Source organism: Rhynchophorus ferrugineus, unplaced genomic scaffold (assembly GCF_030347505.1).
Source record: "Rhynchophorus ferrugineus isolate W39M unplaced genomic scaffold, kcgeb_rfMv2 rfM2, whole genome shotgun sequence".
Taxonomy (NCBI): Eukaryota; Metazoa; Arthropoda; class Insecta; order Coleoptera; family Curculionidae; genus Rhynchophorus; species Rhynchophorus ferrugineus.
In genome coordinates, this window is record NW_027472581.1 from 84,804,133 (window position 1) to 84,829,996 (window position 25,864).

At 33.0% G+C, this 25,864-nt stretch overlaps 2 protein-coding genes across 2 annotated transcripts in view; one reads left to right on the forward strand and one right to left on the reverse strand.

Moving 5' to 3' along the window:
• Window positions 1-25,864, forward strand: part of LOC143191537 (kinesin-like protein CG14535) — a 660,599-nt gene that overhangs the window by 316,347 nt on the left and 318,388 nt on the right. The gene's annotated exons all lie outside the window — the stretch shown is intronic.
• LOC143190672 (lipoprotein lipase) lies at window positions 10,921-14,245 on the reverse strand. The gene is made up of 4 exons (XM_076395168.1): window positions 14,087-14,245; window positions 11,420-11,928; window positions 11,095-11,360; window positions 10,921-11,039 (listed from the first exon to the last, which is right to left on the reverse strand). The coding sequence occupies exons 1-4, from the start codon at window positions 14,157-14,159 to the stop codon at window positions 10,982-10,984; spliced, it is 906 nt and encodes a 301-aa protein (XP_076251283.1). The 5' UTR covers window positions 14,160-14,245; the 3' UTR covers window positions 10,921-10,981.

Here is a 25,864-nt window from a genome sequence, read left to right on the forward strand (position 1 = left end):
GTTTTCATTGAGTGACATAGGCATATATATTTTATGCCCGTGCAAAGTCGGAGCGGGCCGCTATGTTTTTATATACAACGTTCATATTTTTTCTGTAGTGTATTTAATTTAGTATCAGCATTGCACCCGTGCGAAGCCGGGGCGGGCCGCTAGTTTTCAATAAATTCGTGTGTTGTTTTAATTTCACTGATTTTTGGCTCTTTTCGACTACATTTGAGCATATCTAAAACAGTTAATACATCGATTGATAAGCTGGAGGAACGTTTTTCGAAAGTTCGTGGTGGTGTATTGTTGTTTATTCTATTTTAACTCTCTTGGGTACTTAAACCGTTCTTGACATCAAAATGGCCAGATTCGAATCATTGAAACCCACAATCGGGATATCATGGAGCAGCATCACCATAAGTTTTCAAAAAAGTTTAAACTTTTTGATGGTTCAGTTCTCATTTGTTTAGCTTTGCAAAATTTCGCATTATGTTGATTGCATATTTTTCCTTTTTGATGCTGATACTCTTTAAACTGTATTCACGTTCTATTCTGGTTCTCTTCTTGAAGTCCTGGAAACTGTGTATATATATATATATATATATATATATATATATATATATATATATATATATATATATATATATATATATATATATAATAACATTCATTTATTATGTATAGTTGATAATATATATGTTGATTTTGCAGTTGAGATGCAGTTTTATTAATTAGTCTACAGTTTTAACTATATCAATCTTGATATAGTAAAGGTAATGGTTCATGTAAGCAGTGTCATTAGGTTTTATTTTTATTTGTTGTCTAAACACTATCTTTTATTCTCATCGAAGACTGTTTGACATTCCTTTTGTTTCGAGTTTAATACATTCAATTTTTTAACTTTTAAATTATCACTCTAAATTTAAATTATCATTTTAAATCATCACTCTTATGGAAGAGAGCCTATATAGAAGTCGACCAAGTCATAACCAGGTCGACCTAAAAACTAGAAGATTAGGAATGGACAGAGTTTAGTGTTAAAGGAAAATAAGATCCTTTTCAAGCAAAAATCTTGGCAAGTATTAGAAGAGAGATTTTGAAGGTAAGTTCAAACTAGTCAGATATCTGCAGTAACAGTATACACTTACACACTCACATACACAAAGGATTGATCCCTAATCACCTTCTTGTTTGACTCTGTTGTGTCGCGAATTTTTGAATATTGGTGAGGAAGAAGCATTTTAATCTTTAAACTCCAATGCCAAACTTTATTGAAATCGCGAGCAGCATCTAAAATTATTGCAGAACAAACTTTATTTTCTGCCAGTGATTTTTTATCACTTAGGTGATTCTGTGAAACTGATCAATCATGAAATGTTGTTTTTTGAAAACAGTTTCTTGAAATATTGATGATTCGGAATAAGAAGCTTTTTTTCAATGATTGGTTTTATCCTATTCAATAAAAGTTTTACAAATTATTTGCACATTATCGGCAATAGTGATATTGGCCAGTATGACCTGTTTATGAGGTGGCTTTGAGGTTTTGGAATCAGAATTACTTCAGCCACCTTCCACTTTTGTGGTACATATTGACAGCTACAATTTGGATACGATGCAAAAGTTTTTTAAAAGTGTTTGTTTCGGTAGTATATTTTTTCTAATATACCAACAAAACTAATGAATGACGAAATTGCCACTTTGAGTGATAATATCTAACTATGTGAGACTTGTGTTTGAGAGTTCAGAATTTTAAATATTCCGAATTTGCCAGTTTATAACCTACTTTAGCAAAGGAGGAGGTTCTATGTTTGGCTATGTATGTTTTTTAATATATGTTCGCCGATTTCTCCGTCAATTATGAACCGATTTTCAGAATTATTTTTTTATTCGAATGAGTGCACTTACGAGGTCGTCCCAATGGAACCAAGTCAGAATCTGTTGGGGGAAAGGGGGGAAATAGAGGGAAACTCTCAACTACCAACTGATCAGTTTGAAGACGATGTCGAGCCCAAATAAATAAAAAATAATAATATAATTTTGTCGCATATAAACGAAATTAAAATTACGAAGTAAGCAAATAAACAAAACTGATGGTTTTAGTATTCCTGTGTAAACATAACCAAAATAATTTTAGATGTGACAATTTTAATTAGAACGAAATTTTCATATAACTTACATAATTACAAAGGGGCTTTGGGGTGAATGGAAACAAGGAAGTAACTAACCCGAATCGTAGAGCGAGACGTTAGAGTCGATTGATGCGATTATTACATGCTGTACCGGTACCTCGGATACCTCCTCCGCCCTTTTCCCGGCTCCTTCCGACACCCGAACCGACCCTCCCACGACTACCGAGAGACGTGTTTTTCGACATGGTAGCGAGCTGGTCCCGCATATCAAAGCCGCGGCATTAGCATCGCAAAGGAGAGCGCTATCGGGTCAAACGCCACCGATAATATTTCCCGGCTCTCCTCCTAGACGTTTCCCGACCTCTCGACGGCTTTATCTTATCGGTCGCGGACTCCGTTGCCTTTGTGGAAAGTCGGAAAAGAAGCCGAATTTAATATCGAGTGGAAGTGCGCGCGCGACGAAATTTGAATATTTATCCCGACTTCTTCGACACTCTCGCTAGCTCTAGCCGATTAAGATGGTTTTTAATTGTTCTTGGTCCGGCGTTCGTTAAAATATTCGCGCCCGATCATCGAAATTCAATCCGTATGCAAATTCAATCAACGATTCAATCAAAATCGAGTGATTTTGATTCTGACTAACCGTACTAAATTTTCCATCAAGCCTTACTTTACCTTACAACTTCAGCCTATCTTATTCTCTGGTGTAATAATGTTTATGTATGCACTACACTAAAACAAATGGTTTGATTCTTTTGAGTCTGTGTCCTGTTCTTGTGTTATCCATATGTTATCGGTATTGACATGAAATGGAAATAATGAAGTCTGTTACCACGTCTCCTTGCAATTATTTTGACTTTCTGAGTCACCTAAATTAGAAAGCTCTTTGCTGGCAAAGTTTTTATTTTGGTTATTCGGACGGTTGTTCAAAATCTACAGTTGGGATATTTTTAATTAAAAAAAATTATTTATTTTAGTAATCTGGCCAATTAACACTAAATAATAAGCTATACGTTCTATTCTAATTTGTTATGGTTTTAGAATTACAATGTACTTATTGTACGATCGACACTTTGGGCTTAATATCTATGTTTGCTTATAACTTCGCTAAACTGGGTCATATTTTTTTACTCTCTCAACCTTTACTCTCTTTAATCTTCTAACTAAGCCATCATTATTTAGAAGCTGGAGAACCTCAACACTGATGTGCTGATTGGAGCCTCTTGGCTTCATCGAAATTCAGAAATTTAGACGACGACAAATACTCAATAATGAAAACATTATATTAATGTAAATACAAAATTGGTACCGTAGGATCAAATTCTCCTGTCGATTATGTAAATAGTTGCGAGGGTTCTCTTTATATATGATTTTTAAAGCAAAAGGAAAAGTATGTCCTATTTAGCGGCGAATTACTTAAAGAAAGTATTAAACTGTTAAATGAAACAGTGAAGACTTCGTAGCTAGTGATGGCTAGGTACAACGTTTTAAAATAATATTTGGAATTCGACACAACCAGAGATAATACAACCATTCAAAGAAAAACTGATGACACTAATGAATAAGGTTCTAAAAATTCTACCCCACGTAGAAAGCTGGAAAATAACGAATTACACTTAATGATAATATAGAAAAAGTTTATTTAGGGAACATTTACGCTCCAATTTGGATGTCATTGTCAATGCGTCCTTGATGTTAACTTGATGAAAATGGTGAATACCAACATGTAAATATTTGCTCGTTACAAGATGCTACAGTCATTCTCTCATACATCGCTGCACCATGTATGCCGTCATGCTGTCTCATCACAGATGTTAAAAAAAACATCAACAATATCCTCCACTATCATTGGTCTAATATCAGGGATAACAAATTATTCCAGATTAAGTCAGATTTCATTCACCAACTCTCTTCACTCAAAATTCAAGCTGTTGTAGTCAATTGATTTAAATCCATCTAGCACAAACTATTAACACCTTCGCAGACAACAATCTCCTGATTCGGGTTTGATTATTGATTTGTTTGAAATTTTAGTTGATTCCTCCCTTAGGTTTCTGGTGGCGTCTCAGGTGGTCGGACTAAGCATCCTTTATGCGCTCTGGCTGCCTTAAATGTTTTGAAGAACCGAAAACATATCCACTTACGTTATGTTTTCTGCCTTAAAAGTGTGACCAATTTCGAAGTTTCTGAGTGCGGTTAAAGCACGATGCTGTAACATATGGCATTTTCTGTGCGGTAGCCTTTTTCGATTTTTGCCATCGCATATAAATCTTTATAGCAAGCGTGTAAACAACTTGGGAAGTTTGAACTGGCTTTTTGCCCAATGAGTCTTGAAAATTATTGTCTTAAATTCATTCTTCGAACTTTTGTTCCTACATGACTGTTCTTGTTGATTGATATCAAAATTACCACTTGAAACCTAAAAAACTAAATCTGTTTGATTGGCTTCGGCAGCAGATTTCTTCATATCAAACCCAATTCATGCGCAGTGTCTCTATACACCTATACACCCAATAACTTGAATTAAAATCTCTTATTTTATGTAGGGAAATATCACAACCGCTGAATTTAACATACTATTTCACTTAATATATTATGTAATTAAGTAGTGAATTTTTATATGTTATTAAAATTAATACCTTCGAGGGTTCCATAAGCTATGACCAGGAACAAATTCGAGAATCTCGAATCGAAGAAGGAAATATTACTCCAGAACATCAATTCGGTTTCCATAACAAACACGGAAGAATACAGTAAGTTTACAGATTGGTCAGTCAAATAAATAAAACTTAAACGATTAAAAATATTGACCGGCTGCATTCCTGGATTTATCTCAAGCTTTTGATAAGGTGCGGCATACTGAACTTCAAGCTTCAACAGGGCGTCGAATACATCGAACTACATTCAATATATTGAGGTGTTTCGCAGGGAGTACCGATCTCAAGCACCATTTCTGTAACAATTTGAGCTGACGATATTACGATTTTATCATCCCAAGAGGATCCTATATCAGCCACAAGGAATTTCGTCTCAACAAAATCTACTCACGTTATGTATTCTCTGCATAGAATGACATGCCCTTCGATAAATCTTAATAGCAATGAAGTTTTGCAAATAGATAATGTTAAATAACTAGGACTACATCTGGATCGATGCTTAGGTTGCAAGAAACATTTACCAATAAAGCTTAAACAACTTGGGCTTAAACTGAACAAGGTTAAGTTGCTTATCAGGCGTAAATCCCAATAAATTATCGTTGGAAGATGTTATTGTATAAGTCAATTCCATATGAACGTATGGTATCCAACTCTGGGGTACTACTATCAAATACAACATAGCCATCATTCAGATATTCCAAAATAGATATTCCGTGCCATCGTTGCCACCCCATATTTTGTATGTAACAACCTACTTCGGCGCGATATCACCCATGTACCCATAACGAGTGTGACTACCGAAGTGCCAGTGTAAAGTATTCTAACAGAAAGTCAGTGCACCCTAGTGCACTCGCCAAACAAGCGCACATTTAAGCGCGATGTTAGTGAAGTGCTTAGGTTAAAACGTTTACTAACATCAGACGTGATTAATAAACACATTAGAAAACGTAATAGTATACATATTAAAAAAATGCTAAAAATTACTGCAGGTATATTGAAGAGAAGCACTCCCCCCTTACCCGTCAGCCGCCCCAGAACTAATTTTTTCCCGTTAAAAGTCGGAAGTATTAAACGTCGAAGCTCGGCCATTTTTTTCAACCGTTTGCATCATTTGTCTTCCGCACGTACCATAATTTACACACAGGCCGGAACGCATGCTGCTGTCGTATTTACGAGTAAATTAAAGAATTGCAGTGCCTTCGAACCTATTTAGCAACATTCGGAGCGCAATATTGATGATGGCTGCCGCCGGAGAATGTGTGGATGTATAAGGGCGTGCCCTTCCATTAAAATCGGCCACCGACGTGTTTTTTTAACCGATTTTAAAATGGGAATTCGTTAAAGAATCGCTTTGCATGTTTTACGTATTGGACTTGTGGAAACTAATCGATACAAAAGAAAATAAAATGTCACAGAATTAACGAATCTTTACATAGCCGGAATACCCATTTATTGGTAATGGTCAATTAGAATTAGTCGGGTATCATTGCTGTTTACATCTAGTAAACCAGTCCCATGTGGTTTGTTTGTCTTAAAAGAGGCGTTTTAGATGTTCAATATAAGGAATCATTCAAACGACCCGCAAGGTTCATTGATGAAGAATTTTAAAAAGTATTCGATGATGACTTCTGTAAAACATTTCAAGAATTATCTAAATAGAAGTCTAATAGCTGAATAATCTAAATAAAAAGAATTTAATGAATATACATACATACATCATTTATATATTATATTATAATAATTTTCATCAATCTCTATTACATTTTCCATCTTTCTGACAACATGATTTTTGACAGTTTGAGTTATTTTTTCGTACAATAGGTCTTGAAATACATTGGCTCGAACTTTTCTGATCATCCAGGATGTTTCTTGACATTGATATCAAAATCACCACTATTAGGGATATTATGGAGCAACATCACTATAAGTTTCAAAAAGCTCTTGGTGGATTTCGAATATAGATTTCTTAGAATAAACAACAAGAATAATGAATGTCGAATATGTTTCAATAATTAACGTGTAACACTTAATAATTCAAGAAATGTAAAACTGTTATTTTATTTAGAGAAATCTAAAAACTATTAAATTTAACAAGTAGGCTGGATTATTTAATAGTTGTCTACATAGATAGTTACTAACAAATAAATAATCAAGTTACCAATCGATTGTATACGATTTTATAATACTATATACAACAAGGAATTTTATATATTTTGATACATATATAGTAATGTAATAGTTTTATTAGTTAAATACTTTTTATTTTTAATTAAATGATATAATTCAATCATCAATTATGAAAAATAATCTACGTAGAGATTCGACTACTTCAATTGTTCCTAAACAACCTTTTAGAAGGATTTGGTTTCAAAGTTCATCCGTCACAAAATTCATTTAGTGCAAACTTTAGAGAAAAATGATGTTTTGTTTTGAGATAAGCTTGAACTGAAACAATATTAAAATCTTTTCCAAATACAATATGAACCATATAATGTAATATTCAGTGGTGAAACCTGTTTTATTAGATTCTTTCATAAATCTTATCAAGTTAGAGAACCAGAATGTATTAGTGACTATTATTTGGGAAGACTGTATTTTATCACACCACACCTGGGGAGAGAAAAACTACATCAATATGAACCAGTGCATATTGGTTTCATGAATAATAATATATACATGTAAATCAACAAGGAATGTCGCAGGGAAATACACCCAAATATCATGCAGGACTCTCATGATGGTACTAAACTAAGGTAGAAACTACATGCGAAATAAAAGGAAAGAACTCCAGCTGAATTACAAAAAATGTACTGGTTATTAGGTAGATATTCAGCCTATATACTGACAATATATAATAAGCTTTTACTTTGCGAAGCAGTTTTCAAACAAGTGTTGTTTTAACAGGTCAATTGAAAAGTCCCTGGCCAAGTATAATAAAACACATTTTTCTGCCAAAAGTAGTTTTCTGTATTCAATAAAATTTCCTTCAATGATGATTCACTGATTATAGCGATCCTCCAACTTTTCGATACCATTTTTGTAGTACGATTTGTCCTTTGCTTCAAAATAGTCAGTTTTGGCGGTCACCTCTTCATTCGACGAAAATTTCTTCCCAGCGAGCATTCTTTTGAGGTCTGAGAACATGAAATAGTCACTGTGGGCTAGGTCTCGAGAATTCGGTGATTGAGGAAGCAATTCGAAGACCAATTCATGGATTTTTGCTATTGTTTTCACTGACTTGTGAGCATTGTCTTGGTGAATGCGGCCATTTTTCTGCGATTTCGTCCTTCAAACGGTCCAATAATGCTATGTAATAATCGCTGTTGATAGTCCTTCCTTTTTCAAGGTAGTCAATGAAAATTATTCCATGCACATCCCAAAATACAGATGTCATAACCTTGCCGGCCGACTGTTGCGTTTTTGCACGCTTTAGAGCGGGTTCATCGTGTGCAGTCCACTCGGATGACTGTCGATTAGATTTCGGAGTGAAGTGATGGAGCTATATTTCATCCATTGTGATATATCCACCCACAAACTCGGGTTTATTACGCTTGATCATCTTCAAACACTGCTCTGAGTCATTAGCTCGTCGTTGTTTTTGGCCAAAAGTGAGTTCGCGCGGTACCCACTTTGTGCAGAGCTTTCTCATACCCAAATATTTGTGAATTATATGATGTACACATTCAGTTGATATCTTTAGAGTGTCTGCTATTTCCTTCAGTTTCAATCTACGGTTATTCAAAATGATTTTGTGGATTTCAACCTCTTTTGGGCGCACTGTGTTCACCGTCTTCAGTGCTCACTTCACCACGTCTAAAGTTAGCATACCAACCCTTGTTGGTTGATTTTCCTGAGGCAGAGACCGGAAATTCGGCATCAAGCCAAGTTTCTGCTTCAACTGTATTTTTTCTCTTCAAAAAGCAATATTTTATCAACACGCGAAATTCCTTTTTATCCATTTTTTCACAATAACAAAAGTTGCTTCACTCAAAATGCTATAATTCACAAACTAACGATCCGACAGCCATACAAATTTATGCAGGCATTTTTTGAGGGTTAAGGCTAACTAAAAACGTCTGGATTTATTTCTAGAAGCGCCATCTATGTGTCAGGTCGGAGATTTTTCAATTGATCTGTTATCTGACAAGAACAGAGGTTCCATCAGTACATCAATTTTGAGGTTCTCCAGCTTCTAGACAATCGTGGCTTAGTCAGAAGTTTATAACGAGTAAAACCAGTTAATCTAGTTTACTGAAGTTATTAGTAATACTGAGTTTACATTAAAAATAAAAATTTCTATAGAAGAACTAATACTGTATAATGTTAAACTATCAAATGATAATAATAAAAAAAACTGCCATTAAAAGGAATCTGTGCGTTTCTTTGAAAGCACTAAACTGGCGGGAAATATACGAACAGTAGCCTTTTTTTAATTAATATCTCCACTAAATGGCATAAAATTTAATTAGAAAACCGAAAAAACCGCGCTGTTATTATCGAGTTAAGTTTGCGAGAGAGAAAAAGGAGGAACGAAAAAACTGAATGTTAAAAATCGACGTTGGAATAATTGAGGATAAGGACGCCGAAACTGGCCCGGAACTCTCATCGGCTTGCTCCCTTAATGGAAGGGGTGGAAAGGCTTAGATTAAAATGCGAATTTGTCGTCTGGTCGTTCGTCAGAATTGAAATACAAATCTGTTGTTTGTAGAATGGAATTGCTTTAATTAGGATAAATGAACGAGAAAAAATAAGACGGGACGGAATACTGTTGATTCAGCCCTTCTTGTGATATCAGTTCAGTTAAAAATGATTTGTTTTGCTTTATTTCAGGTTATCTAGGTTTAGGCGTTTAGTTTTTTCTGTCGTCAAGTACGTTTTTTACTATAGTCAGAAATATGGTCAATATATAGTCGAAAATAACAGTGAACTCATGCCATCAAAATGTATGAGGTTACAACGTCGCATTAATTTAGATTTTTAATTTAATTTGGGCTTTGATATTCTAATGTAAATAAAAGCACATGTCATCAAAATTTAAGACAAAACGTCGCAATGGTGCCGAGTGAACTTGACAAGAGTCTAGTTCTATATAGAAATCCCGGTATGCGCACAAGGATTTGTATTTTCAACGTTGCCGGTTGTTGAAAATTATATGTAAAATTAGAGATTATAATATAAATAGAATAAATTGTCTTGAATTCACAAATTAACCTAATATTTCTATTGCCACTCAACTTTTTGGTACATTTTCCTTCTCCAATAATATAAAAAATGTAATATGAGGAACCTTTTATAAACATCTTTAATTTGAAAATAATTTTTAGGAGAAAATAAAACAATTATTTATCAGTGTATAAACATTACAATAACAAACCAAATTTATAATTCTTGTAAATTATTCATACACTTGAAGAATATAATATATACTATCGAATTCACAATTTAACCTAAAATCTCACTTGTAACTCAAGTTCAAATGTAATTAGGTTTACTGTCTCTTATTTTAAATTTAGATATTATACGTAAGTTGTTTATTAACCTTTTATAAATAAAAAAAAATTAAAAAGAGAAAGTGCATAGTAAAACCACATGTATGGTAACAAATACATTTATTTATCAATATACAAAAACAGTTATAAAATGTACAATTCGTCAGTCGAACTGACCCTCAGATGCTGATTCTTTCATTTTCTTCTTGAATCGAAATTTATTGAATCAATTTCTATTGGAAATTCTGCTTCAGCTTATTGTTGAGGTTTCAGGTTTTTTTTTCTGATCATAATGTTCTGTTCCTTTAATAAACTACTAAAAAGATAGTAAATCATAAAGTTAAACATGAACTTAAAGTGATATGTGGTCCTGTTTGCTCGGTGTTCATATTCAGCTTATTTGCTAGGAGTTTTTTACACCAGTCTCTGTTAGTTATTAGAATAGGTCATGAACTATGCTATAGTAATGTAGAAAATACCTAAATGTCTGGATTATATTTGAAAGTATTGATATCTGCAAATAATTTTTTGTACGATTTGCGAGTATTGGATGTTTAGTCTAAATATTGTTGCTCAATATTGTCATATTACTAACTAAATAGATATCAATCAATCTTAATTATGCCTTAATAATTATATGAAGAGAAATAAAATTCGATATGATATTCTATGTATATATTTTTATATTATCTTTTCCGTTCATAATTTTAGACATATAAATTCAGCCTCGTCCGTATGGCGATTGGTCATTGGTGTCCAAGTAGTATGAACCACTAGCCCTACAACAACGGAAAAAATAACAGACCCATATTTTTAAATCAAATACCAACTTACGACTTATCCAATTTAGTCAAGCCACCCATAAGTCTCTTTTCTCCGTTGCAACTTCTTTGTTCGAAACCTTCATAACTCTCGCATTTTTGAGCGACGAACTCGTTATTGCCCAGTGATTCAGCGAAGTACTCCCAAGCCCTGTTGTGGGCGCATCCGCCAACGACATCAGTACCACATCCAGGCTGTTTAGACCCACCATTCGGGTAGAAATCTGAATGACCGACGGCTTTGAGGGTACCGAGAGTTCCTCCATTAGTATGAATGGACTACAAGTTACAAAAAAGTTTAAACTCTTCACATCGCCTCCAAGAAATTAATAAGATACCTGAACATAGTCGGCATCGCTTGATTTTACGTAGACATCACTGCTCATCAGTGGTCCAGCTGGATCCAGAGCTACGATAAGACCGATAGGTTTATCGGTATTTCTACCGATATTTCCTGCGATATGAGCGCCCAAAGAAAACCCAACTAGAGTCACGTTGGTCAACGAATAGTGAAACAAATCAGAGACGGAGCTGAGGAAATTAGCTGCGTATGCTCCCACGTAAGGGACAGCATTTTTAGCAACTAAGTAAATTTGACCAGCAAGTGGGCTCCAGTCGACCTTGATGACATTTGCGTCCATTTTAGATAAGATGGCCTGTCTCACGTAGGTGTTAGAATCGGCTTCAAACGAATCCTTGAATCCATGAATCAAAACAACCGTTGGTAAGTTGTCTTTAAATACATCCCTGATGTGTTCAACACTGGAGTCGTTGATGTGAACGAAGATGCCGTCGAAATGGTCCCTGCTATAGAAAACGTACGAGACATCGCTTTCTGATGGCGTTGCTAGAAAATAAAATAGAGGAAATGTTATGTGTCCAAATTAATCAAGTAGGGAGGATATCACCAGTTTAGAAGTGCCAATTTGTTTAACAAGTCATGTGAGTTGAAACTGATTATCGACTGTTTAGTAATTGATTACTCTTTACTATCGACGGCTTTCAATCGCTATTTTCAGTCCGACTGATTTTATTACTATTTACCATCGACTGTTTCAGTAATGTACTTTTAGTTACTATTTTCGGTTCTACTAGTTTAATTCGACTGATTAATATTATTGCCAAAGTGCAGAATTAGGTTACTCATTCTTCGAAAGTTACTCACTAAGTTATTTACCATCAGTCAGAAGTCGTGGTATTTGTTAAGAATGTACACTCTGTGACAAAACTTTAGCACACTGCACTATTTCTTTATAACAATAAATAAAAGTAATTTTGTAGTTTTTAGGTTCTACGATTAAAGACGGTTAGTTAAGGTATTGATGTAAACATTGCAATAAAACAATATTCTTTACTTTATTTCTGCGTAAGATCATACCTCCCGAATGACACCACTAAACTGTAGCACCCATGCACTGTTTTTGTTTTGTGAATGCGAAGTATTTCAAGATATTCCGTATTTAAAATATCATTTTACTTTTTCGCAATGCTTTGCAAAAAATACAATAAGAAATACAGGCGAAATTAATCAATAAAATCAGTCAATTATTCAAGAAAATAAAAAATCAATCGAAATGATACAGTTGCTTGAAATTCTATCTTCATAGCGAACGAGATCGTTTCTGCAGCTGGTGTAAGAACAGATGTAATAAATGGTCAACGTCTCCTACATGATGCCAGATATTTAAGAGGAAAGAAAGTGTTACGGAAACCACCTTTAAGTGAAAAACATAAGAAATAACGCCTACAATTTGGCAAAAAAACAGACCTTAAAAAAGTTGCATCATCTAATATTTTCGAATGAAATGTTAAATTCAATTTGGCTGGTCCTGATGGATATAAGTATTACTATTGTAGCGATCTTGAGGCATGTCGAATTTTACGTCGTGGAATAAGGGTCTACAAAATACCCAGAAATATAATCCCAGATGTTGAACAAGGGCGGGGTGCCAGCATCGCCAACTAGAACCCGACAACGAATAGCTGGCGGCAACCCCGAGATGTTTATCTGAGATATTATTGAAGGGTATTTCGGTCAAAAAGTGCTCAACCCTCGTTTGGTTTAGACGTGTCACCATCGACTGCCCAAGCCTCGTCCCAGGTAACACCGCTGCCATCCATTTTATCATGATTTAAGAACATATTAAATGATTTTAGGCCGAAGACAGTTAGGAGGAGGAAGTGTTATGGGTTGTACTGCTATAGGTTTAGAAGGAAAACATATTAAACTATTGGGCTAATAGTTAGCCAAGCAGGGAATACACAAATTTCTAGTCAGAATTATATTTTTGGGCAAGTTGAGAACTAAAAAATGCTATCTGTAATGCATTAAAAAAAATAGATCAAGATTATGGTAAAAATCTATATTAAACACTGCCGAGGAGACTGATTGAAGTTGTAGTAATAAAGGAGGATGTACCCATTAGAGAATTACTGAAAGAAATTATAAATGTAAGCATTTTTTGAGTGTCCCATAAATCTGTCTTTAATTGAACGAAAGTTAAGAGATTATTTTTAAGAGTTGTGTGTGTGTAAAAAAGTGTAGTGTGCTAAAGTTTTTTTTTCTGTTAAAGCCTCAATATGCTCTACTGCAGCGGTAGAAAAAATGCAAGTGCATCGCATAGTTACTGAAGATCAGAAAACTTGATTTATTATGACCACTCCAACAGCCAAAAATAGTGGAAATACCCCGATATATTTCCAAGTAGACTACGAAACCAAATTTTTATGAAGTAAAAGTCTTGTTTCGGAGAACGGCGGTTTTCAATTTGTACCAATGAGACATTCTTCTAATAGTTCTGTGTGAAGCTTAGTCTTTCCAAAACATAATAAGAATCGACTTTCAATAAAGAAACAAAAGCAAAACTTAAAAATTGAGGTGAAAATAACACTGCTGAATTTTTGTTTCGTTAAATTTTTTTGCAAACATAATATATCGTACAAAATTCTATGAAGGGGTACTTATCTTCAAGAACTACCATGATATTATTTGTATTAGTACTTACCCGAAATGGATCTCGAGTGGATTGGATTAAAAATACACAGGACGCCAATAAGTGATAACAAGAAACTCTCCATTTTCAGCAGCTGACTATTCGACGGTTCACTCCTCCAGTGTAGCTGTTTGAACTGTGCACAGAGCTAGCATCTTCAATCCATTTATAACTGAGATAAGAGTCTTCAATGATAATGTAAATTGATCATATCGTTTTACTAATTAACATATACAAGGTCGTAAATGATAATCTATTCTAAATCACCAATGCAAGGAATAAACAGTTGAAAGGTTTATATTATATTATTGCGAGACGAGGGATTTTTGTAAGTATATTTTGACGTCAATTTTAATCCATTATGGAAATTATGTAGATGTATAAAGCATGTATAATCACGTGATGTCTAGCGAACTTATCAATTTTGGCTATATTTTTAACTGGTTTTCGGCTGTTTAAATTGTCACTGATGATGATAATTGATTTTGATTGATGGGTTGAAATAATATTGACAGTGTTAGGCAATCAATGAGAAAAAATGGTTGGTGTACAAATTGTGCTGTTTAACCCTCAGTCTTAAGTTATTGTCATTCTATGTTTGAAGATATACTTTTTCTGGAGAGAAAAATTTTATTTTATAATTTTTAAAAATGAATTATTTTGCAGGTATTAATTGTTTTCATAAAACAAAATAAATGAATATAAGTTTTAAAGTGCTAAAAGGTCGTAGATGTCGTGGTGTCCACTTGTGACATAACTTCTATGTAAATTACTCATAAAATTTGGAAATTCTTCACAGCGATCATTATTTTGAGATCTGAGAACAGGAAATAGTCGCTGTGGGCCAGAGTTGGAGAATACGGTGGGTGAGGAAGCAATTCGAAGCCCAATTCATGGATTTCTGCTATCGTTTTCACTGACTTGTGACACGGTGCATTGTCTTGGTCAAGCAGCACTTTCTTCTTCTTCAAATTCGGCCGTTTTTCGGCGAATTTGTCCTTCAAACGGTCCAATAACGCTATGTAATAGTCGCTGTTAATGGTCTTTCCTTTTTCAAGATAGTAAATGAAAATTGTTCCATGCGCATCCCAAAATACAGACGCCAAAACCTTGCCAGCCGACTATTGGGTTTTCCCACGCTTTGGAGTAGATTCATCGTGTGCAGTCCACTCGGGCGACTGTCAATTGGAGTTCGGAGTGAAATGATAGAGCCCTGTTTCATCCACTGTCACATATCGACGCAAAAACTAGGGTTTATTATGCTTGATCATCATCAAACACTGCACCAAACACAATTCGTCCTTGTTTTTGGTCAAAACTCAGCTTCTCATAGCCAAATATTTGTAAATGATATGATGTACACGTTCAGTTGATATCTTTAGAGTGTCTGCTATTTCATTCAATTTCAATTTACTGTCATTTAAATTCATTTTGCGGGTTTCTTAATTTTTTCGTCGAGAACAACCTCTTTTGGGCGTCCACTGCGTTCACGACCTTTAGTGCTCATTTCGCCACGTCTAAAGTTAGCATACCAATCCTTGATGGTTGATTTTTCTGGGGCAGTGTCCGGAAACTCGGCCTCAAGCATCAAGTTTTTGCTTCAACTGTAATTTTTTCCTTTCAAAAAGCGAAATTCCTTTTTATTTATTTTTTTCGCAATAACAAAAGTTGCTTGACTCGTTCTATAATTCACAAACTAATGATCCGACCGCTGTCAAATTTATAGATGCATCTTTTGAGGGTCAGGGCTAACTAAACATATGGATTTGATTAGACTATTAGTAGCGCCATCTCTGTGACTGGCCGAAGACTTTTTAATTAACCTGTTATATTTTAAAAGGTGCTTTTCAGTCACTCAGTTTCCTATTACCATATTAAAGTGTTGAGGTTTTTAATTTCTAAAATGAAAATGTATGTAATTTTTATAACAATTTTTATATCATATTACCGTTAATATTGTTATATGAAAAAGTGCTTCTGCAAATTGCTTTATTGGTTCTGATATTTTAAAATATTTTCGTTGAAATTTTAATGCTTCTAAATTATTATGTATCAAGGACATTATTGGTTGCCAGCGTATAGAAATCAAATTTTGGTATATTGTTACTCCCCCCCTCATTACATGCCTATGAGAAAAACAATTAATATGTAGAATAAACAAGAGTTTTCGAACTTCTTTGGCATTTATAAGATGATCAAGATACTAAATATTGAAATAGGAAGAGATGAAATACTTTATCTTTAACATAACTACGTGAAAACATTAGAAGTGTGTGCAGCATTATTTCACTCTATTAAGGGGTTTCTTATTCACGTCAAATCTTTAGAATTCAATATTTATTTTTTATTGTAGATTATATTTTCCTGAACTATATACATATTGAATACCTGAATATCATTGATACCTTAAAAACGTAGCCATTATCGCTTATTTGCATTCTTGTTTAGCTTTAAATGATGCGTTTCTTTTTATATGCATCTTTAATGATAATAATACCTCAACATTATTTGTCGATTTTTTGTGGGGTGCGTTATATGACGTCAGGTGGTGGTACTCGATCTTTACTTTTATCAAGAAAACCTGGAGTGTAAAGCAAATACTTAATTTCAATACATTGTTTATCTTAATAAATACACAATGTTGAACAATTAAAAAAGATCTATTAAAAATGAATGAAAAAAATATCTAGAGTATTATTTAGCTTATCTAAGATCATTTATAAAATATATTTGATGTGCATTTTTTGTATAAACCTTCTTCTATCTTATTTATCTTGAACGAATTATTTATATAGTGATAGAAATTACATTTGCCTAAACATTTATATATTTTACATATAACATTCGTAAAAATTTATCAACTGAACAAACAAAAAAATATTTTAAATTGTCGTCTACTGATCGGCTTCATTCAAGATTCATCATTCCTCATTTGATTCAAATTGATTGATTGATCTGAAATAAGCCATCGAAATCCGCTTTTTGTTGAAGTTTTTTAATTCGAATTATTTATTTGAATTTTTAAATTTACTTTGATTATTATTACATATTCCACCTCGACATACTATAATATTTGCGTATCCGACACTCTTAGCATATTCTCTATCCAGTTTTAATATTTATAGAAGTAACATTTCGTAAATCGTATAGCACCTGAAAAATTGACAGCAAAAAACCTCCAACATACCATTCTAGTAAAAATCCCGAATTTGTAGATCTCTATAATTATTTCTTCAACCTTTGATGTTGAAAAATGAAAGGAAAGTTTCTATAAGTCGTCTCTGGTTGAAGACTTTTTACACTAATAATTTAAGTTTATTATTTTATCCGCTTGGTTTGACCCATGAGCCCTTGCATTCTAAGAAAACAATTGAAGCATTGCAACATTTGAAACAATTGGAGAAGGTCGAGAAAATCGAAAAAGTTTACCAAAAAAGGATAGCTTATAGCAAGATAACATAAATTCAGGCAAACATGTTTACCTTATAGCATTAATAAATTATCTTGGTAAATGAAGTTCCAAAATGATGGTATATTAATGTACAATATATTATTATTTAAAATTATGCCACTTGAATCTACGTAAGTACAAATACGGGACATTATTTTCAAGGTAACGGCTAGGACGGCAAAGCCTAAACCTTAATGTTCGCGTCTGGAACAGACGACAGTAATAAAATATTATTAAATAAATAAATTAAATTAAATTTAATTATTAAAAATAAAAAAAATTGATCCGTCTTCAAAAAAACATTAAAGAACTAAGTAAAAATTAAAAAATAATCAAACTTTAATATAAAATATGTACATAATAATCGTTGTAATAACTAAATAAAAAAACATATTTAAGCTATCTACTACAGGTATTTTATTTATATTTTACTATATACACACAATTTAGCTCAATACCTACCGAAACTTATTTATCTATTTACAATATTATTTTAACTACTACCAACTGAACACTTTGAATGCAGTGCTGAACCCAAACTGTTATATTAATTTAGATTTGTTTTATTGATAAATTATAATATATTATATTATGGTTTATAAATAGATAAATAGATTTATGTAGGTATTAAGCTAAATTGTGTGTATATAGTCGAATATTAAATACGTGTAGTAAGTTTTTTGTTTATTTTTATTTAGTTATTATAACAATTAGTATGTACATATTTTATGTAAAATATTTTGTTTGTGTTAAACATTTTAATTTTATTATTTTTTAATTTTTTATGGTTCCTTATTTGGTTCTGGAAGGCGACTCAGTTTTTTTATTAAAGATATTCTATTTTTCTCTTTTTAATGTTAGACGTTTAATCAATAAATTACGCAGTTATTTTGTTTAGTATTACTGGAAGTTAGTACAGCCGGAATGTGGAAAAAAATTAAGAAACAGTGACTGAAAATAAGAAGCGGCTCAGGCCCTGGGGTCCTTTATATTGCCTAGGTGATTTGACAAATGTTTTAACTGAACAACAATAAAAATTTATTATATCCTCCGGGAATCGAACCCGTGACCTCCGTTGGGGGTCTAAACGCTTTAACTATTACACTATAGAAGTAGTCGTCTACAATATTTCTACGAGACCTTATACTTCCATAGTCAGTGCTTAAAAAACAAACTGAATGGCTTTTTCATTGAACGACTTGCGATTTTCCGCTACATCAGCTCAGCAATAACATTATATACAAATATTTTATTATTTTAGATAAAGAATAGGTCAAAACTTTCTACGTGCACGAACATCTCGCTCTATTTCTCCCCCTTCCCCCCAATAGATCCATCCAATCAGACCATCGCGGAGATGCACTCTTTCGAAGAAAAAAGAATTTTGAAAATCGGCCCAAAATTGGCGGAAAATCGACGAACATACATTAAAAAAATACATATACAGCCGAACATGGAACCTCCTTCTTTTTCGAAGTCGGTTCAAAAGTAATCAAATCAATTGAATCGAAAATAGCAATTGAAAGTAGTTGACTGGATCAGTCGATAGTAAAAAGTAGCCAATTCCTAAACATTCGATAGTCGTTTTCGGTCGATAGTTCTCAACGCTAGATAACATTATTTTGTTGATTATGTTGAAGTGGATGGATGTTATTGTTATGACTCAGTCATGAAATCGAATTTATTTTATATTTCTACTTTTTACTATCGACTATTTCAGTCGCTATTTTTGGTTCGACTGTTTTTACTAGTAACTGTTTTCAGTCGCTATTTTCGGTCCGACTGATTTTATTACTATTTACTATCGACTGTTTCAGTCGTTTACTTTTAGTTACTATTTTCGGTTCTACTAGTTCATTCGATTGATTTTTAACGTTCTGGCCTTTCGTCCTAGCCGCGACCGAAAGTAATGCGCCGAATTTATGCTTATATAGATTTATATGTAATATATGTGCTTTTACGTTTTTTTTGTAGTTTGCTTGTGAATAACTATATATTGTAAATTAATATAGCAGCATTTTGGAACGCTAGTTTTCGAGGACAAAAAAATTAAATTGTATATGATAAATAGTAAGATACTTTTGACTGGCATGATAGGTAATACTTTGGACTGGTATAATAGGTAATACGTTTTTGATAAACTTTCACAATTTTTGTCCAAGCCTCTTGTTTGTCGAAACTTTTTTCCTAAAATCTTGAAAACTAAAATTAGGTTTCAGAAATTGCATAGATCCAAAAGATTTGAAGAGTTTTTTACAGTAGCAGTTGTTAAATTTCTTTTAAAAATATTAACGATAAATAGGTGAATAAAGTATATTAAATATTCGTAATAAATACATTTTCTGATAGGAAAACCCTACTTTCATATTTTATTGGCTATTAAGAAGAGCACCACAGTTTTTATTTGTTAACGAATGGACTATCTTAACAGAATGTATTCAACTTTTACCCATTGAAATAATGACCACCGAGTTATCTGGTGAAAGATATCCCAACGATGTCTTTTATTATAAAGTTAATAAGAGGACTGCAACATTCCATCAAATCTAGGATTTTAACAAGTGAATGGGAAAAATATGACAAAATTGTCTGTTAGATGACATCAATAAAAGACTGGCAATTTTAGAAATGAATACGATTTGCGGGAAATCCACATTTTTAGATTTAAAAAAAGCAGGATTTGGTATTGCAAATAATGCTGAGGCGATACAAAAATTTATCACAAAAGAGGTATCTTCCATTCTAACTTAAAAAAATACGAATATAGTTAAACAGTTCGAAATTTAAGACAAAATTACTGACCAAGGATGTATTGACATCTGGAGATATTTTGATAAAATAATGGCTATAATGAAAGAAATAATTACTGCAGCAACTTTACAGATTTAGCAGTATTTGAAAATTCAATTTGTTGCGCGTTTAGAAAACCGATTGGATTTTCGCAATCCCATAAAATGACACTACCTGAATTATATCAGTTACAATTAAAATATTCCTCTATACCCGCAACATCTGTTCCCTGGGAACGAGTTTTTTCAAAATCTGGGCAAATAATTAACGATCGAAGAAACCGCCTCACGGGAGAAAAGTTGAACATGATAATATTCACAGTAATTTTAAAATATTTCTGTTCAAAAATAAATAAAACTTTTATTTAAAAAGGGCCTGGTAGTTATTGTACGATCATTTTTAGGTTCATCATGAATTCTATTTTTCGATGATTAGGTATACGTTTACATTTTATTTAGTAGTTATGGTTATTAAAAATCATTAATTCTTAGGTTTCATTCAAGTTTTATTGTACTATTTATATTTATTATGCTATGTTATTTAAAAATAGCATTTAATATATAAAAACATTTGTGGTGTTATTATTCCATTCCTTTTTACTCATCCACAGAACATTCAGTATAAAACTAATCCTACTTCCTTTAAAATTATATTATTTATTACGTGATAATAGAAATTAATAATTTTTTTTCTTCTCTTTTTTAAATCTCTGTCTCGCTTATACTACCATTGGAGAATATAAAGACATTTAAAATTAACAGTTCCAAACATTTATCTCCGTCCTTTCCTATCTCACATTTTATAGATAAGAATTAGTACATCTTCGTCTGACATTACGAATGGAAAAAAACAGTCGAACCGTGCATTTGATTGATAATAGTAATTACTATTTTCAGTCGCTATTTTTTTTTACTATCGACTGTTTCGACTGTTTTCAGTCGATAGTTCCCAACGTTAGTAAGAAGGTAAACAAAGAAAATTATTCTCGCAAGAAATAGCAATTGAATAAAAGCAGAGTCTTGTAAATCTTAAAAAGTCTTGCAACTCCATTGAATTTCATAAGACTTACTAATGGAGACGTGGCTATATTAAAGAGAAGGAAATAAAAACGAACCAGATCCAGATTTTATTACCCACGTATACATTTTTATATAGAAGGGAATAGAAAACGTAATAAAAATAATTAGACTAGCGTCGCGATGGCGGAAAACTAACTCCCTTCATACGAGAAATTAATTTATGGCGCAAATAAGCGGACAGAATACAAAATATAAATAAAATAATTTAATGGGGAATGCACCACGAGAGCCGGTCGCATTTCACGCCGTTACGTTTCTTTAATTAATATAATATGAAAAAACGTGGATTCTAATTAGGAAAATGTGGAAAAGGGCCCGTCATAAAGGGCCTAGTGCTCCCCTATCACTTATTGCGGTTATTATGAAGGAAACGTTCCGTTTTTCGACCTGTGAATTAATATGGTATTAGTCTAATGACCAATGAGCATCAAGGATTTTTGTCAAGGTTGAACTAGTGAGTATAAATTAAGTGTCGCCGCATCTAGAGTTATTTTTTGATTATATATTTAGAAAAATCAGTTTATTTATGGTTGAAATTATATCTTAATTAGTAAGTACATAGAAAATGTATAGAGGTTTCATTTTATTACGTATAATAAATATCCAAACACACTTTGTGTTTTGTACGATGAACGTTTACCAGGTGTTCCGGGAAGTCATTACTGTTTTCTCCGACCGACGTCGCTATGCTTTAGATGCAATGTTACTATTTGATACACGTGCCGTGTTATTCAACTGATTTCAAGTTTCAAAGCTATACATATTTTTTTTGCGAAATTAACACCGTCATAGATTGATACATCTTTGAAAATATCAAGTTACGTGCTTGAAGACGTACTGTTCGTATTAAATCAAAAGGGAAAAGCCGCTGAAGGTCATCGTTGGCGTGAGGCGTGATTTCTAACATCAAAAGTGGCAATTTCGATGAGTATGTCAAATAACGTTCTGGTAGATGAGATCCAAGAAACGATTAGCAACCGATTACGAGCAATGGGGAAAATCCAATAGATGGCCACATCAGCTGAGTGACAGACAAATGGAATATCGAGAAATCGTCTGTGATATGCTGCTCCAAAAGTATGATCGGAAGTAATTTCTGCCTCGAATAGTGACGGGTGATGAAAGGTAGATTTATTTGCGTAAAAATCATGGTTATCACCTGTCCATCGCTGTGGTATATTACGAAATTGTTACGAAACAGTTAGTACTAATCGCTACTAACAACAAATGATCAATTTAAATCGTTCATTGATTGAATAGCGGCCCCTAAACACGGTGTATAAGTAGTTTTACAGCACGATAACACGCCCTCCCCTAACCATTCCGGACCTTGTCCTGTTCGCGTATCCACATTCGCATCAATGGGACGCGCACTTCGCATAGCAGCATTTTGAAGAGGTTATGAAATTGCTAGTGCAGTGCAGTGAACAGTGCTTTTCTGATGTCATCCATATATTGCCTGTAAGATGAATACATACATTTTAATATTTTCTTGAAAATTATGTAGCTTTTTTACTAATATTCCGGTACACCTCGTAAAATGAAACGAAAGGCCAATGATCAGCTATAATATCAATTTTACTGGACACCCACTTACATAATGGGACTACTTTACGCCATTATCCGTCCTGAATTTCTTAATTTTTGCTTCAGCTGCGATACTTTTCCCCGAACTCCACTTAACTGCACCAAGAAACGCTTCGAGTAACTGCAGAAGAACTGCCAATCCAACGTCAACCTGTTATATTTTCTTGATAATTAATTTAATTCCGGTTAGTTGAATGAATTCTAAAGTTATATAGTACCTATATAGTTATGTACTGTTTATATACTACGCCGGTGATAATTAAACGGTGTTAAACACAAAAGGATTATTTTACTAAAAAAAAAACTGATTTATTCGAATAAAGAATTGGCGATTTGTTGAACGGCAATATAAAGCGACACTGCGTGTTATTAGAAAACAGACTCGGGAGTCGTCAGAACCATATTACATAACATAACATCGATGAAATGTGTTTACACTATTTAGACTGTCTGGCAGGGTGAGTTCAATGTTTAACATTGAAATTTCCAGAGTGACAAAAAACAAATCAATCCTGACATTGAAGGTCACTTAAACACTCGTCACTATTAACATAATTTTCAACGAGCTGCATTATTTCTATATTTATTTACTGAGTACAATACTAAAGCTGTCTATTGGGCAACCTGATAATATATTTTTTTCATTTGACGTTTAGCTGTATTTTGTTAAATTCATCACAGTGGTTTGAGGAACTGTATTATTCCAACCTCATTCACATCGAATAAAGTGTCCATTCTTCAGAGTGAAGCTTGGTCTGAACTGCTTGCAAATAGATGCATTTGGATCAAAAGTTGTAGCGAAACTATTTTGTTTATGTTGGAGACATTAATTATTTATTTATATATTAACTAGTTGATAGTTTTGATTGTTCAGCATATATTTTTTATGTATCAGATAGTATCAGTTACCATTTGAAATAATGGCTAATCTGTTTTGCATTATGGGGAATATTTTGTAATTTTGCAATTATAAAAACAAGCACATTTTCAGTTGTAACATGTTATCGAAGTTTTAGATCAATTTGAAAATACCTGTTGAATTTTTTCAATCTTGTGAAAGTGAGAATTAACGTTTTTATTTGTAAATATTAATAGTTTATGTTACTAACTAATATACAAATAGAGTAGCGTTGGGAACTATCGACTGAAAACAGTCGATAGTCACATAACAGTGTCGATAGTCAAAAAACTAGCGACTGAATATAGATTATTATTATTTTCAGTCAAATGCACGGTTTTATTATTTTATTCAATTTTTGATGTTAGATGAAGATGTACGAACCCTTTCCTGTATAAATTGTGAGAGAGAAAAGGACGGAGATAATTGCTTGGAGCAGTTAATTTTGTATGTGTCTATATTATCCAACGGTAGTATAAGCGAGACGGAGATGTACATATTCCTTCGCGTACATTAAAAAAGAATATGAAAAAATAATTACTGAATACTATTAACATGAAATTAATAATTTCATTTTAAACCAAGTAGAAATACTTTTATATTTGAATGTTCTGTAGATCTGTAAATTGGAATTGAATTTTTCTGTGGAATGGAATAATACCCCGCAAAAGTTTGATCGTATTTTAATATATTAATTGTTATTTTCAAATAATATACTATAATAAATATAGACAAGACAACAGAATATTAACTTGACATATAACTTAAATAAAACCCAAAAACTAAAGATATACAATAACCATAAATACTGAATAAAAATTAAACATAGAAAAAATTATTGCACAATAACTATTAGAGCTTAAATAAAATAAATGCTTTAGTTATTATTGAACGGAAATATTTATTAACAAAAATCGAGAAAGTAATGGAAATATTACCTATTATTGCCATAAAAACACTCAAAGGTATTTTACTATTTATCATTCACAGTTTTAATCGTTTTACCCTATTACATTAACAATCTTGAAAAATATCCAAAATGCTACTATATTAATATACAATATATAGTTACAAGCAAATTACCAAAAAATCATAAAGCTATACTAGGACTACAGAGCCAGAACGTTAAAAATAATTCGAATGAAACTAATGGAACCAAAAATGGTAACTAAAAGTATACGACTGAAACAGTCGATAGTACAAATCGATAGTACTGAAAACAGTCACTGGTAAAAAATAGTAAAATCTGTCGAACCAAAATTAGCGACTGAAACAGTCGGTAGTAAAAAGTAGCCAATTACTAAGCAGTCGATAGTCGATTTCAGTCGATAGTTCCCAACATTAAAATAGAGATATCAGCTGGCTGCTGAAGGAAGCTTGGTAAATAATCCAAAAACAATCTGTTTGTATCAATTCCTGAAATTACTGACTTAATTCTGCAGAGCAAACAAGATGAAAAGAAAGATCAAGAGGTCTTATTAATTGAAATTATAATATCGTTCTCTTTTACTACCTTTTTATTACCGTGTTCAGCATTAAGCTATTAAATATTTAATGGAACAACAACAATACAACCCCATACATATAGAGAAAGAGCAACATAATGAAGATTATATCTTAATTTAACAAAAGAAAAGTTTATACTCGCATAGTCGTGAAGCGGGCATACCTTCGGAGATTCCCGGCGAATATTTTACTTTTCTGGGCGCGCGGATAATCCCGGTTTGGATTTCATCGCCTGGAAAACGACGCCATTATTCGTCAGCCATAAACGTGTGGGATTTGGCTTTCTTACGTCTGGATCGACGGGATTTTAAAAACTAGCTCGCCGAACAGATCGACAGATGGCGTTATTATCGCGCTAAGCGATAATGTCGGTCAGGGTGCCTTCACCTGCTCGCGCTGGCAGGATTTAGGAACAGGATGGGATAAGATCCAGGTGGTGCGTAATTCGCGATAATGTGGATTTGGAGGAATGAGTATTT

Excerpts from the sequence above, each read along its gene's own strand:
- LOC143190672 (XM_076395168.1), bottom strand. The coding sequence starts at position 14,159 with ATGGAGAGTTTCTTGTTATCACTTATTGGCGTCCTGTGTATTTTTAAT. Across the intron at positions 11,929-14,086 it reads CCACTCGAGATCCATTTCGG|CAACGCCATCAGAAAGCGAT; the intron begins GTAAGTACTAAT and ends TTTATTTTCTAG. Across the intron at positions 11,040-11,094 it reads TTGACTAAATTGGATAAGTC|GGCTAGTGGTTCATACTACT; the intron begins GTAAGTTGGTAT and ends CCGTTGTTGTAG.